The 14,221-nt window shown below is 30.3% G+C and overlaps 1 protein-coding gene and 1 long non-coding RNA gene across 4 annotated transcripts in view; both read left to right on the top strand.

The window, feature by feature from the left end:
• LOC145304288 (uncharacterized) overlaps positions 1-8,083 on the top strand; it is a 127,326-nt gene extending 119,243 nt beyond the window's left edge. The window contains exons 1-3 of one of the 3 annotated variants that reach the window (XM_080146144.1): positions 7,340-7,389; positions 7,543-7,712; positions 7,749-8,083. In XM_080146144.1, the coding sequence (XP_080002270.1) occupies positions 7,599-7,712; positions 7,749-7,946 (312 nt within the window). In that variant the 5' untranslated portion in view covers positions 7,340-7,389; positions 7,543-7,598 and the 3' untranslated portion in view covers positions 7,947-8,083. Of the gene's footprint in view, positions 1-7,339; positions 7,390-7,540 lie in introns of those variants that run through there. The other 2 variants (XM_080146142.1, XM_080146143.1) reach the window with 2 other exon arrangements.
• A 4,024-nt stretch (positions 8,084-12,107) lies between these two features.
• On the top strand, positions 12,108-12,757 carry LOC145303679 (uncharacterized). The gene is made up of 2 exons (XR_013873780.1): positions 12,108-12,147; positions 12,316-12,757. It is a non-coding gene; the product is annotated as an uncharacterized LOC145303679 (long non-coding RNA).
• Positions 12,758-14,221: the final 1,464 nt, after the last annotated feature.

Genomic DNA, 14,221 nt, shown 5'->3' with positions numbered 1-14,221 from the left:
GTATAGGGTCTATAAAATACAAACAAAGGTTTATTTACAAAATATTTTGATTATAGGTTATTTTCTCATTTTTTGCATACTTTTCAAAATGTCGATTTAATAACAACGATGACAACTTGAGAAGCCATATAGTATACATAATGGCATATCGAATGCAAACAGTTTTGACAGGATGATTACAATATTCGGTACTTTTTGATAGAATTGACCTTGTTGAAGATTAAAATATGCATAAAGTTACACAAAAATATTAATCTATAATACAAAGTAGAACGATGTCTGTCCGTCTGTCTGTCCGTCTGTCTGTCCGTCTGAAGCTTAAGATCTCGGTAACCGCTGAACCGAATGGGCTCTACTCTTCAGGGAATATACCTACTGGTCCTGTGGTGGTTTTAGGATATTATCTTGGGGGGTGGGACACCCCCAACCCCCCCAAAAACAAAAAAATCCCCCCCAATTTTTTTTTTTTTTTTTTTTTTTTTGCAGGAGATTTCCTTGGTCCTTTTACGAATTTCACCTAAATTTTTTTTTTGATAACCTCTTGGGGCAAAGCCCCTAGAGGCTAGGGGCGAAGCCGCTAGTATTATATATATTTTACAAGCAACACAACAAGGATAACTAAATAAATTCAAAAGAAAACTAAATAATAAATGTTTTGATATATCTTATGATTTCATAGATAGCAGAGGGGGGGGGGGGGGGGGGGTTGTGTTGTTCAAACAACTCTAATTTAAAGGGGAAATGATATTTAGGTCATTTACAGTGTGTGAGTTTTTTATCCGATGAGGTCAAGTTTTATAAGTTAACTTCGTGATTTGAAATAGATAGGGTGATTAAACCAATATTTGAGCAAACCTTGATGCTAAATGTAGAAAATCATTGCTATTAAAAAGCCTAAAAGGTGCATAATTCAATTAGTAGTCATGAAATAGTAGTTCTAACATTTCAGTTAATATTTTGGGATTAAAAGAATGGCATAACAAGCTAAAAATCTAATAGAATAGAAATAATAGAAAAGTTTGACAAATTCATCAACAACTGCAATGTTTAAACTGCTAGTCATCTTAGTATAAATCTTTTTATATTAGATTTTCGGGATAGTTTTAAGTCATGGGTTGATTTAATATAAATTTGCAGCCAATATTCTCTCTTCTACAGAGCTTCTCCATACTAGAGGTTTAGCCGACTGTAATTTATATATTAAAAATTATGGTTTGAACAAGTAACTTTAGAGTCGAGCGTCTCAAAATTCAGTCATGTGACGTCATGAAAATGAGGGAGATGAGAGGAGAAGTGGGAAAGAAAACCCCTAAAAAAGAGATGGATTATCCCTCATTTCAATGACGTCACATGGCTGATTTTTGAGACACTTTGTAAAGTTACTCTGAACAAACACTGAATAAAATTGCATGACAGCATTTTTCCAGTGTGTCAGAGGATATTAGCATGTCTTTTTATTTCCAGGGATTTTAGGAATAAGACAATGAACAATAATCTATTATACATTTCCAATGCTGATAAATAAAATCCCTTTATAATTATACCAGAAAGTCAGTATGAAAATACTAAATTTAATATATTAAATAATAATTCTTTTCACTTGATATGTCGATTCCTAGAGTTATTGGGCATATTTTTAAAAGCAAATAATCAATATGAATAGGTCTTTAAAAAAATCATAATAGGCATCAAATATCCAATAATTTTCTTGAATTTAAATGTTGAGCTTCGCTAATATGGATGCTATCATCCGCGTCTTATAAAATAATTATTCATATCACTGATATAACTTGAAACCTCTTCTTTAAACTAATGTTAAAATCAATGCATTGTATATAAAAGAAATAAGGATGACAACGTCCATTAGCGAAGCACAAAAGATCATAGATAAGAATACGGACAAGGAGATTTAAACAGTATTTGTTAGAATCAAGAATATATTAACTGGAGAAAAATATTACAAACCTTTCTAAAATATTTTTATATTTATATTATAGCAGATAGAATAACGGTAAAAGTAAATTACATATTTAATTCTCAGCACAAAAGGAAATTTCATTGATTCTATTATCCACAAAAAATGGGATAATGATGACAATGTTGACAAGAAGTTTCAGCCGCGTATCTTGTTGAAAATCACTTGGTGTCTTACGGACGGACAGACATAAAGACGAACAGAAGTTTGAAATTAAAGAGTAGCTTCGCTACTAAAAACAATTGAAAATTTACAATGTTCTATTTAATGCCTTAATTTTTTTTTTAATAAACAAAAGAAATCCTTACATATGTACTTAAATAGTTAGATTTATGTCTGTCCGTCTGTATGTTAATTTCATTAAGACCTATAGCTTTGTAGTGGCGCAATTAAAGTGGCAATTAGTGGCGCAGCTACTCTTTAATTCCAAATGTCCGGTCGTCTGCAAAACCCCGGTATAGAAAAACGTAAATTTATCGGCTACCATTGAAGATAGACGACTGGAACTTTTTGTGAAGATTCCCTATACCAATGAGCCTAGGTTATATAATTTACTTAGTCCGTCGGTCTGACGGTCAAAACAAAAAAAACGCTAATACATATTTTATACAAAAAGGTTTCGTGATTTTTTACTATCTATGTATATATAGTAAGATAGGTAAGATTCTAATAACTCTAATACTCTATAACTCACTTTGTCAGTTGATCCATCCCCAATATTTTGTGCTTCGCCTTTTTTTGATGATGTCATCCTTGTTGCTCTCTATTTATCTCTAGTAGCGGTTACGTCCCTAACATCTAGGGTATCTACAGCATGACCCTCAAAAAAGTATTTTTAAGCATCTGCAGCCCTTATTTCTCAATGAATTATAAAAAAGTGCATATGTCCTTGTTCTCCATAGTATTCCACATAAGTAGATATAAAAATATTTTTTTTACCTCCATTAACACCGGAGATTTTTAGAGCTAAAGTTTTGAAAAAGTGACTGAGGAAAAAGTAACTTTTAACATGAAACGACTTTTTTAGCAAAATTAAGGTAGAAATCCTTTTATTTTTGTTACTAGCAGAAACTTTATACAAAAATGAAATAAAAAATTTAGTTTTTCAGTAAAAAGCATTTTTTTACACATATTTTTTGAGTCTTTTTAGTTTAATGATATTTTGAAAAACTTACTTATTAGGCAAAATTGTTTAAGATTAAAAAACCAAATAAATCTTTATGAATATAGCAGGAAAATTGTTTTTGTTTCACAATCCTAACTTTAATAACAAAAAAGTTATAAAGAAAATAAAATTAAAACATAATGATTTTTTTGTCTAAAAAGCTTAATTAACCCCCTATTAAATTATTGAGATGTCAGAAAAGTAGGCGGAGCAACTGTCATAATTAATCCTTTTCTCAAATAAGGGTTAATAAATAACCTAAAAGAAGGTGTATCAACTTTTTTGCTTTTTATTTAAGATAGCTAGCCGGTTCTTTCAGTAAGTAGTAGATGTAAAAAATTTCATAGAATTCAGATATGCAATCGGTTTTTTTGTAGACCTCTTATTTTTTAAGTAATTTAAGTTTTTTTAAAAAATAATTAAGTCTGTTTTAAGGTACTAAAACGCAACAAAATAAAAGAAGAAAATAGCCAGTATGAACAAAAATAGTAAGATCTTTAGTTTGGCACCTTACTTTTAAAATTCTGTTGAGTAATTGTTTAAAAATCTATTTTTTTAACCTCGGTTTAATCAAAACATTAAACCTAAATATTTTCTCATACAGACATAAAAAATATGGGTTCATATATACCATTAGAATGAGAAAAATAATATGAATTCATTCTAAGCAAAATTGAAAAAGTTTTAAAAAATTGTAATAAAAAATAGAAAAAATAAAAAAGTTTATTTTAAGAATTGTAACTACTAAACTAGCCAATCACAAATTGCAAAAATTGACGAATCAGGAAGCTTAACCTATAAGATTAACCTATAGAATTGCCAGAAAAAAAGGAGAACGTTCATACAATATATACAATAGATACTACAAAAAATTTAGTGATATTAAAGAACATGTAAAGAATGAAAAATTATGAACAAATATGCATCAGTCTGTTTATAAACTTCAAAACAATGCAGTTAAAAATACATTATTGTTTCTTGTGTTTAAAAAATATCTGCTACATTGCATTGTCTTTTGTTTAGGTTTGGTTCAGGTTTGGTTCAAGCTAACCCTTTAAAGCCGAAAATTATGATTCTTAAAATAAACTTATTTTTTTTATTATAGTTTTATAAAACTTTTTCAATTTTGCTTAGAATAGATTCGTAATATTTTTCTGATTCTAAAGGTATATATGAACCCATGTTTTTTATGTCTGTTTGAGAAAATATTTAGGTCTAAAGTTTTTATTAAACCGAGGTTAAAAAAATAGATTTTTTCAATAATTACTCAACAGAATTTTAAAAGTAAGGTGTCAAATTAAAGATCTTACTATTTTTGTTCATACTGGCCATTTACTTGTTTTATTTTGTTGCGTTTTAGTACCTTAAAACCGACTTAATTATTTTTTTAAAAAACTTAAATTACTTAAAAAGTAAGAGGTCTACAAAAAAACCGATTGCATATCTGAATTCTATGAAAAATTTTACATCTACTACTTACTGAAAGAACCGGCTAGCTATCTTAAATAAAAAGCAAAAAAGTTGATACAACTTCTTTGCAAATAATCAATTCATTCAGTAGTATTTTTTGCCATTAAAAATTTATATTTTTTGGTGGAATAAAAAAGAAATGATTAGTTAACTTGTTTTTCTTTGTGTATCATTATTCAGTTGCCAGAAAAACATAATATAACCATCCAAAAAATAAGAGAAACAAAAAAAATTCTTTTTCTCAGTCACTTTTTCAAAACTTTAGCTCTAAATATCTCCGGTGTTAATGGAGGTAAAAAAAATATTTTTATATCTACTTATGTGGAATACTATGGAGAACAAGGACATAAGCATTTTTTTATAATTCATTGAGAAATAAGGGCTGCAGATGCTTAAAAATACTTTTTTGAGGGTCATGCTGTATATTCAAAGGAGCCCAGAGGGGCTTGTAACATAGCTTAAAACCACAACAAGTCTAAAATCTGAAAACAAAATAGCCTTAAACCATCACAGTACCTACGTGAAGCTTTCCTAAAACTAAGAACCTAATCCGTTCAGTAGTTTCTAAGTTCTTAAGCTTCATGCAAAAGCTCACTGCTTTATCTAACACTAGCGGCTTCGCTCCTCGCCTCTAGGGGCTCGGCCCCAAGAGGTAGTTTTAAAAAAAAATAAGTATTTCTGGTGCTGCCATTTATTTTGAAATAGTTTCCCCAGAAAACAATTTTTTTTTTTGGGGGGGGGGGAATTTTCATTTTTGGGGGGTTGGGGGTGTCCCACCCCTAAGAAAATAGCATAAAACTACCACAGGACCAATAGGTATATACCCTGAAGAGTAAAATCCGATCGGTTCAGTGATTACCGAGATCTTAAGGGACGGACGGACAGACATCATTCTACTTTGTTTTATAGAAGATAAACTGTTCCTTTCCTTCTCCAAAAATGGGTTTCCCAATATTTAGTTTATCATTTCAATCTGCTATTAAACATAATCGTCTATTTTACATAGTACATACTTTTTGAATCATTATTTAAAGGATTTTTCTTTGTTAGCATTATATTGATTTTAATTATAGTTCGTTACAGTGCATTGTACATACGATTTGATCAGAGAGGGATGGGAAATTGGGTCGTTTATTACACTAGTCCCCAAAGTTTTATAATAATGTATTCTTATTATTTAGCTCAGCAACCTTGGGGACTTTAATTAAAATTTGATTGGTTGGCTATTAATTTGAGTGTTTAAGCATTTCAACCACTAATTTTAATCAACAGAAGGGGTAATTTTGTGTGTCATCATTTTTTATGTACATCAATTTATCGGCAATTGTCTTATCCCCTTAGGTTCCAGATAATCTCTTCCTTTCTCTGTCTATGAAAGTGTATTATCTTATGTTTAGTTTATCATTTCAAAAATCTTTACTATTATACGAAATCGTCTATTTTACATAATACATACTATTTTAAACATTGTTTAAAGGATTTTGTTTTGTTTTTCTATTATATTAATTTTAATTATAGTTAATTATAGTGAATATACAAACGGATAGAAATATTAGTATTATTATTATTTTTTGCTTTTTTGTCAGTTATGATCTAACTAACCAAAAAACTGATAGAGTTCTCCATTTTCATGCTATCTCATTATAAATCCATATCCCCAATACTTGGCATTGTGTATGATCAGGGATCTTAAGGGATAAGACAATAGACGATGAATTGATATACATTACCATTGATGATATATATAATTGATAATCAGTTTAGAACCACAGAATCTAAATTAAAAAAAGTGCCCGAAATTGTGGATTTAATACAAGGAGGAAGTGGACATTGGACGGTTTGTTATACTAGTACCCAAAGTTTTATAATCACAATTTCTTATTCTTAGGCTTCTATTAGGCTTGGGTACTATTTATGACCAATAGAGTCCAGATTTTTCAAACAAGGGCAATGTTTATGTTTATAAATTTATCGTCCATTGTCTTAATTTTTTGTTGTGTTATTAGGACCCGCAGGTTAAGGGGGTCATTTATAGAAAAAAATAAAACAGTCCTTCTCTTAATTTTTTATTATATTAAACATGTACTATGCAGTAATTTTAGAGATCTATGTCATAAGCAGGGAATAAAAAGTTAGTAATAGAGCCCTCTATCTTTAACATAAAACAGTATGGGTTACATGTCATTAAAAATTTTCATATAGTCAAATTTGCATTATTTTTTTTTATCATTATACACTGGCTTTAATTAGTATTTTAAATCTATTTAAACAGCTTTAAGTTTTTTAAAAGACTGTTTTTTTTAGAATAATCTCAGCACAAAACAATTATGAAAACAAATTATTTTGATAATTTCACATACATTAAAGACCTTGATCTAATTTTAAACAATTTGTTTTGTACAGTTTTTGTTAAATTGTATGTGACATTTTTTATATTTTTTAATCTTAAATGGGCGGAGATTCGTACCCATTTCGAAAGCATTGTTATTTATATAGAAAGGGGGTGAGGGGAAAGGATGCCATTCCTCTTTTAATATGTATGTGATAATTGTAACATTATTAATAATAGTAAATGGGTGGAGATTTTGACACATTTCTCAAAAATAATTCCCATAATATTTCCCAAGAAATCTTAAATGGGCGGATTAGAGACTTCTAAATGGGGAGATGTCCTCTCCCTTCAGGTGATTAATCCTCCTTATCCAGATTTAAGTATAAATAATTAGACAATTCCAAAATCTAATCAGTTTCAATAAAACATTGTAATCAAACACTTCAGGTAAAATTACTTAACAAAATATATTAATTTTTTTTCCAGTAATGTATAATACTTATAATATCTCAGACATACTGTAAGTTTTATGGACAATTTTTGTGGCATTATATGATTTCGTACACATTATTATTTAACAATTTTAATTTTTCTTTTTAGGATGAGATTGTTTATAGCTATTGCTCTCCTGTCACTTGTGGCGTTGGCTCTTGCAGATGCTGAACCTGGAAGGTGGAAAGGACATAGGGGTCATGGAGGTCATCATCTTGGTAAAAGAGAAGCTGATCCTGAAGCAAGAAGAGGAGGTCATCATGGAGGTCATTATGGAGGTCATTATGGAGGTCATCGTGGAGGTCATCATGGAGGTCATCGTGGAGGTCACCATGGAGGTCATCGTGGAGGATATCATGGAGGTCATCGTGGAGGATACCATGGAGGTCATCACCGTGGTCATCACCATGGACATCACCATGGAAAGAGGGAAGCTGCTGTTGATGGAAGGCGTTGCACTTGGGTATGCACAAGAAGTATTCCACCACAATGTGGGTATCAGTGTTAACTAAAAAAACGATTAAGAATAACTAAAAAAAGTAATCTATCTTAAATATATTATATATTGAAATATTAATAGTTTATATTATTTATGTAAAAAGTATAAAAAAAACTTGTAATTTTTCTTAATAAATAAATATTTTCTTAATTTGTCTCGTAAGTTTTTAGTAACTGAAATATATGAAAAAAAATATTTGCAATCAATTTAGTTCTAGTAATAAAAAGATAGCTGCATGAAGTGCATTTCATAAAAATCATTTCAAGCATAATTTACAAGTATGCCAACAAATAAATATAATTTTGTATTACAATAAATAACAAACAATTAGATATCACTTTGTAAGTCGTCATACTGTTTTTTTGTGTAAATAAGCCAGCTACATAAATTGCATTTATCACCAGAATACGATTTTCAAGTATTGATATTTTTAAAACTACATGATAAAAAAAATAAAATTCCTTCAAGTATATTCCCTATAAATGTAGTTTAAACCATTGAACAGTTAAAAATATGCAGTTTACTAAATTCAAGTTTAAATTTAAATTTGATTTCTCTATCTTTATTTTGAAGGTGTGATAATCAATTGAATCTTTTAGCGTTACAGGAGGACAAACCATTGAATGTGTATAATTAATGCACTTGTGTCGGCAGCATTGCTACAAAAGACCTACTCTAAAAAAGACCTACATCTACAAAAGACCTGAGAAATCCAGTGGCGTGCGAACCAAAGGGGCACTTGGGGCGATTGCCCCCCCCTAGCCAACGCCCCCCCCTCAAATGTTAAAAAATGCCCCTTTTTGCCCCCCCCCCCTGGTAAAAAAAAATTCCCGATTTTGCCCCCTCCCTTCTTCAAAGAGAAAAACTGTCACAATGTTTCCAAAAGTTCAAGAATAACCCAAAAATTTTTTGGGGCTTCACACCAGTTATAAACTTATTATTCAATTAATCTTACCATATTTGGAAATTCCTAATTATGACCAATAATTTTTTTTAGCTAGTGTAAAAAAAGTTAGACATGGATAGAGGGATACATGATATATAAAAGATAGAGGGCAACATTCCTATTATTAAGGAGCATAACCAACTATGAAACATCCATGGCAGTTGGACTGTCTTTTAGTAGGCTTTTGGCTATTTTTATAATTTACATGTTTCCCCTTATCTTTGGTGTTTATGGTCCGATTTCCAAACTTTTTTTGGATGACAGTATTAAAATAATTTTTTCCATTGTTCTTAGCAACCAGTATTTTATCTACTTTGACTGTCGGTCTAACAGTCATCATACAAAATAAAATAGGGTTTTGTGCTTTTTTTCTCAAAAAATTCTAAAATTATCATCTACCTTTTTTTGTGCTTTGCAAATATAAACTTTACATATTAAGAAAATACATTTTTGCAGGGATCTATAGGGAAAATACAATGGCTGATTATTTGTATGAAAACTCAACTTGATTAACCAACCAATCAAAATTCAATCAAGTCCCTAAAGTTGTTGAGCCAACAATAAGCAAATGTTTTTATGAAACCTTGGAGACTTTTGGGCCTTTCAAATGATTTCTACTTTTTATCACATATATTTTGTAGTTATTTCTATAAAAACATTTGTAAACATCAAATATTTAAACCAAAAGTTACTTAATGTTAACAAAAAATTTTGCGCTTCACCCACCAATTAAAAAGTACATTTAGAACTGCTTTGACATATACCTAAGTCTTTTTCTCAAAACTGTATGTCTGTCTAAATGAATAATAATATATAAGTACATCATAGGATGTTCAGAATAAGTTTAGCATTTTTTTGTGTATATTCCCTTAACTAAAATATATTTTTTTTTTCTAGCAATTTACATCAGCAACCCTAATTAAAGCTTACAACACTCTATATTCCTGACTTGATAAAATAACACAACTCTTGTTGTCTAATTGATTTTGTTTGAATGTGGAGAAAAATTTTCTTGGTGCGCTTCGCGCACCGCACTAGCAAATCCTTGCAAACACCACTTTATAAAAAAGTGACAGATTTTTAACATGCCATTTGAAGAGAGTCATTGATGGTAATACATAACTTTTAGGAAAGGGATTGGAAAATGGATGGGGGAATGGATGGGGGAAGGGATGGGGGGAAGTGATGGGGGAAAGGGACAGGGGAACATGATGGGGGAAAGATGGGGAAGAAGGGATAGAGATTAGAAGGCCCATAATCAAGTAATCCTACCCCCAAAATGACCCACCCTAGACAAAGTGCTTCGCACACAACTAGAGAAATCAAATTGCAAAAAGGTCTAATGCTGCAAATGGTCTACTGTTATATCTGTATTTATCAAATTAATGATATGAATGCTATAATTAGATTATAAACAACACAATTACGAGAAAAAGCAGAAAATTATTTTTTGTAACAAATGTAATGAAATAATTGCATAAAAATCTTCAAATTTTAATGTTATCCAATATGGCGATAAAACACAGGGACAAAATTCAAAACTGAAATTTATTTCATGAATAACTTTGTCCACGGGCTGAATTTTAAAATTCCGTCTGACTGTTTGTCCAACTTATATTTATGACCAATAGAGTCCAGATTTTTCAAACAAGGGCATTGTTTATGTATATAAATTTATCGTCCATTGTCTTAATTTTTTGTTGTGTTATAAAACTCTAGATTTCAGGGTAGTTACAATGTATGTTCCCTCCCCACCCTGAGTATGATAGAATTTTATATCCTGTGTATACCATACCTGTCCCCCGGGGGGGATAAGTTGTCGTTGGCCACCCGCCTATCCTCTAGTAGTTCATGTCCCCCTCGGCCAAGTTGGTAGGAGATTAATGAAGTACATGTTGTTCAAGAATCATTTTTAGTAGCACAGCTGCTCTATAATTAGAGTGTTTCCGTCCATAAATACTGTAAATAATTATATAAAAGTAAAATTTAGAAAGTGTATAATCGTTACTAGAAAGTACGTACGTTCATTTTAAACCTTTTTATATGCTGTTATAAACTTATTTATGTTATTTTTTTTAAATGATCCCCAAGACAACAAGGTACAATATTTCAAGAGGAGCATCTCTATAATCCAGTCCTAAAAGAGCATGTCCTTAAACATAATCCTGTAATTAAGAAATTTTGCAAGTTTTATACAACTTTACTAAACATTAAAAGTTAACATTCTGCGTATAAAGTTTAGACACTCTATACGTATTCATATTCGTTTGTTCTGCCGTCTGATTTCAGAGCTATTCTTTAATGGATATTGTCATCCTTGTTTTTTTTTAAATATCAGGGAATTTTGCACAAAGCACCCTGGTGAGACTGATATAAATTGAAAATAAAAAAAACATTGGGGGTGGGGGAGTTTTAGTTTGTTTGTTTATCACTTTTATGTCAGGTTATTTTAGTTTATGTTTTGTGGTATATCCGCAAGATTAGGGCACCGCAGGTTTAAACCCGCAGGTTAAGGGGGTCATTTATAGAAAAAAATAAAACAGTCCTTCTCTTGATTTTTTATTATATTAAACATGTACTATGCAGTAATTTTAGAGATCTATGTCATAAGCAGGGAATAAAAAGTTAGTAATAGAGCCCTCTATCTTTAACATAAAACAGTATGGGTTACATGTCATTAAAAATTTTCATATAGTCAAATTTGCATTATTTTTTTTTATCATTATACACTGGCTTTAATTAGTATTTTAAATCTATTTAAACAGCTTTAAATTTTTTAAAAGACTGTTTTTTTTTAGAATAATCTCAGCACAAAACAATTATGAAAACAAATTATTTTGATAATTTCACATACATTAAATACCTTGATCTAATTTTAAACAATTTGTACAGTTTTTGTAAAATTATATGTGACATTTATCATATTTTTTAATCTTAAATGGGCGGAGATTCGTATCCATTTCGAAAGCATTGTTATTTATATAGAAAGGGGGTGAGGGGAAAGGATACCATTCCTCTTTTAATATGTTTGTGATAATTATAACATTATTAATAATAGTAAATGGGTGGAGATTTTGACACATTTCCCAAAAATAATTCCCATAATATTTTCCAAGAAATCTTAAATGGGCGGATTAGGGACTTCTAAATGGGGGGATTTCCTCTCCCTTCAGGTGATTAATCCTCCTTATCCAGATTTAAGTATAAATAATTAGACAATTCCAAAATCTAATCAGTTTCAATAAAACATTGTAATCAAACACTTCAGGTAAAATTACTTAACAAAATATAATAATTTTTTTCGAGTGATGTATAATACTTTTAATATCTCAGACATACTGTAAAATCAAATAAGTTTTTATGGACAATTTTTGTGGCATTATATGATTTCTTACACAATATTATTTAACAACTTTAATTTAATTTTTCATTTTAGGATGAGATTGTTTATAGCTATTGCTCTCCTGTCACTTGTGGCGTTGGCTCTTGCAGATGCTGAACCTGAAGCAAGAAGAGGAGGTCATCATGGAGGTCATCATGGAGGTCATCATGGAGGTCATCGAGGAGGTCACCATGGAGGTCATCGTGGAGGTCACTATGGAGGTCATCGTGGAGGTTACCATGGAGGTCATCACCGTGGTCATCACCATGGAAAGAGGGAAGCTGCTGTTGATGGAAGGCGTTGCCCTTGGGTATGCAAAGAAAGTCTTCCACCACAATGTGGGTATTTCTGTTAACTAAAAAAAACTATTAAGAATAACTAAAAAAGTAATCTATCTTAAATATATTATATATTGAAATATTTATAGTTTATATCATTTATGTAAAAAGTATAAAAAAAACTTGTAATTTTTCTCAATAAATAAATATTTTCTTAATTTGTCTTGTTAGTTTTTAGTAACTGAAATATATGAAAAAAAATATTTGCAATCAATTTAGTTCTAGTAATAAAAAGATAGCTGCATGAAGTGCATTTCAAAAAAATGATTTCAAGCATAATTTACAAGTATGCCAACAAATAAATATAATTTTGTATTACAATAAATAAAAAACAATTAGATGTCACTTAATAAGTCGTCATGCTGTATTTTTGTGTAAATAAGCCAGCTATATAAAATGCATTTATCACCAGAATACTATTTTCAAGTATTAATATTTTTAAAACTACATGATAAAAAATTAAAATTCCTTCAAATATATTCCCTATAAATGTAGTTTAAACCATTGAACAGTTAAAAATATGCAGTTTACTAAATTCAAGTTTAAATTTAAATTTGATTTCTCTATCTTTATTTTGAAGGTGTGATAATCAATTGAATCTTTTAGCGTTACAGGAGGACAAACCATTGAATGTGTATAATTAATGCACTTGTGTCGGCAGCGTTGCTACAAAAGACCTACTCTAAAAAAGACCTACATCTACAAAAGACCTGAGAAATCCAGTGGCGTGCGAACCAAAGGGGCACTTGGGGCGATTGCCCCCCCCTAGCCAACGCCCCCCCCCCTTAAATGTTAAAAAATGCCCCTTTTTGCCCCCCCCCCCTGGTAAAAAAAAAATTCCCGATTTTGCCCCCTCCCTTCTTCAAAGAGAAAAACTGTCACAATGTTTCCAAAAGTTCAAGAATAACCCAAAAATTTTTTGGGGCTTCACACCAGTTATAAACTTATTATTCAATTAATCTTACCATATTTGGAAATTCCTAATTATGACCAATAATTTTTTTTAGCTAGTGTAAAAAAAGTTAGACATGGATAGAGGGATACATGATATATAAAAGATAGAGGGCAACATTCCTATTATTAAGGAGCATAACCAACTATGAAACATCCATGGCAGTTGGACTGTCTTTTAGTAGGCTTTTGGCTATTTTTATAATTTACATGTTTCCCCTTATCTTTGGTGTTTATGGTCCGATTTCCAAACTTTTTTTGGATGACAGTATTAAAATAATTTTTTCCATTGTTCTTAGCAACCAGTATTTTATCTACTTTGACTGTCGGTCTAACAGTCATCATACAAAATAAAATAGGGTTTTGTGCTTTTTTTCTCAAAAAATTCTAAAATTATCATCTACTTATTTTTGTGCTTTGCAAATATAAACTTTACATATTAAGAAAATACATTTTTGCAGGGATCTATAGGGAAAATACAATGGCTGATTATTTGTATGAAAACTCAACTTGATTAACCAACCAATCAAAATTCAATCAAGTCCCTAAAGTTGTTGAGCCAACAATAAGCAAATGTTTTTATGAAACCTTGGAGACTTTTGGGCCTTTCAAATGATTTCTACTTTTTATCACATATATTTTGTAGTTATTTCTATAAAAACATTTGTAAA

This window comes from Acartia tonsa, chromosome 13 (genome assembly GCF_053477335.1).
Source record: "Acartia tonsa isolate MP-2025a chromosome 13, ASM5347733v1, whole genome shotgun sequence".
In the NCBI taxonomy this organism is placed as follows: Eukaryota; Metazoa; Arthropoda; class Copepoda; order Calanoida; family Acartiidae; genus Acartia; species Acartia tonsa.
This window is presented reverse-complemented; position numbering and strand designations above follow the sequence as displayed.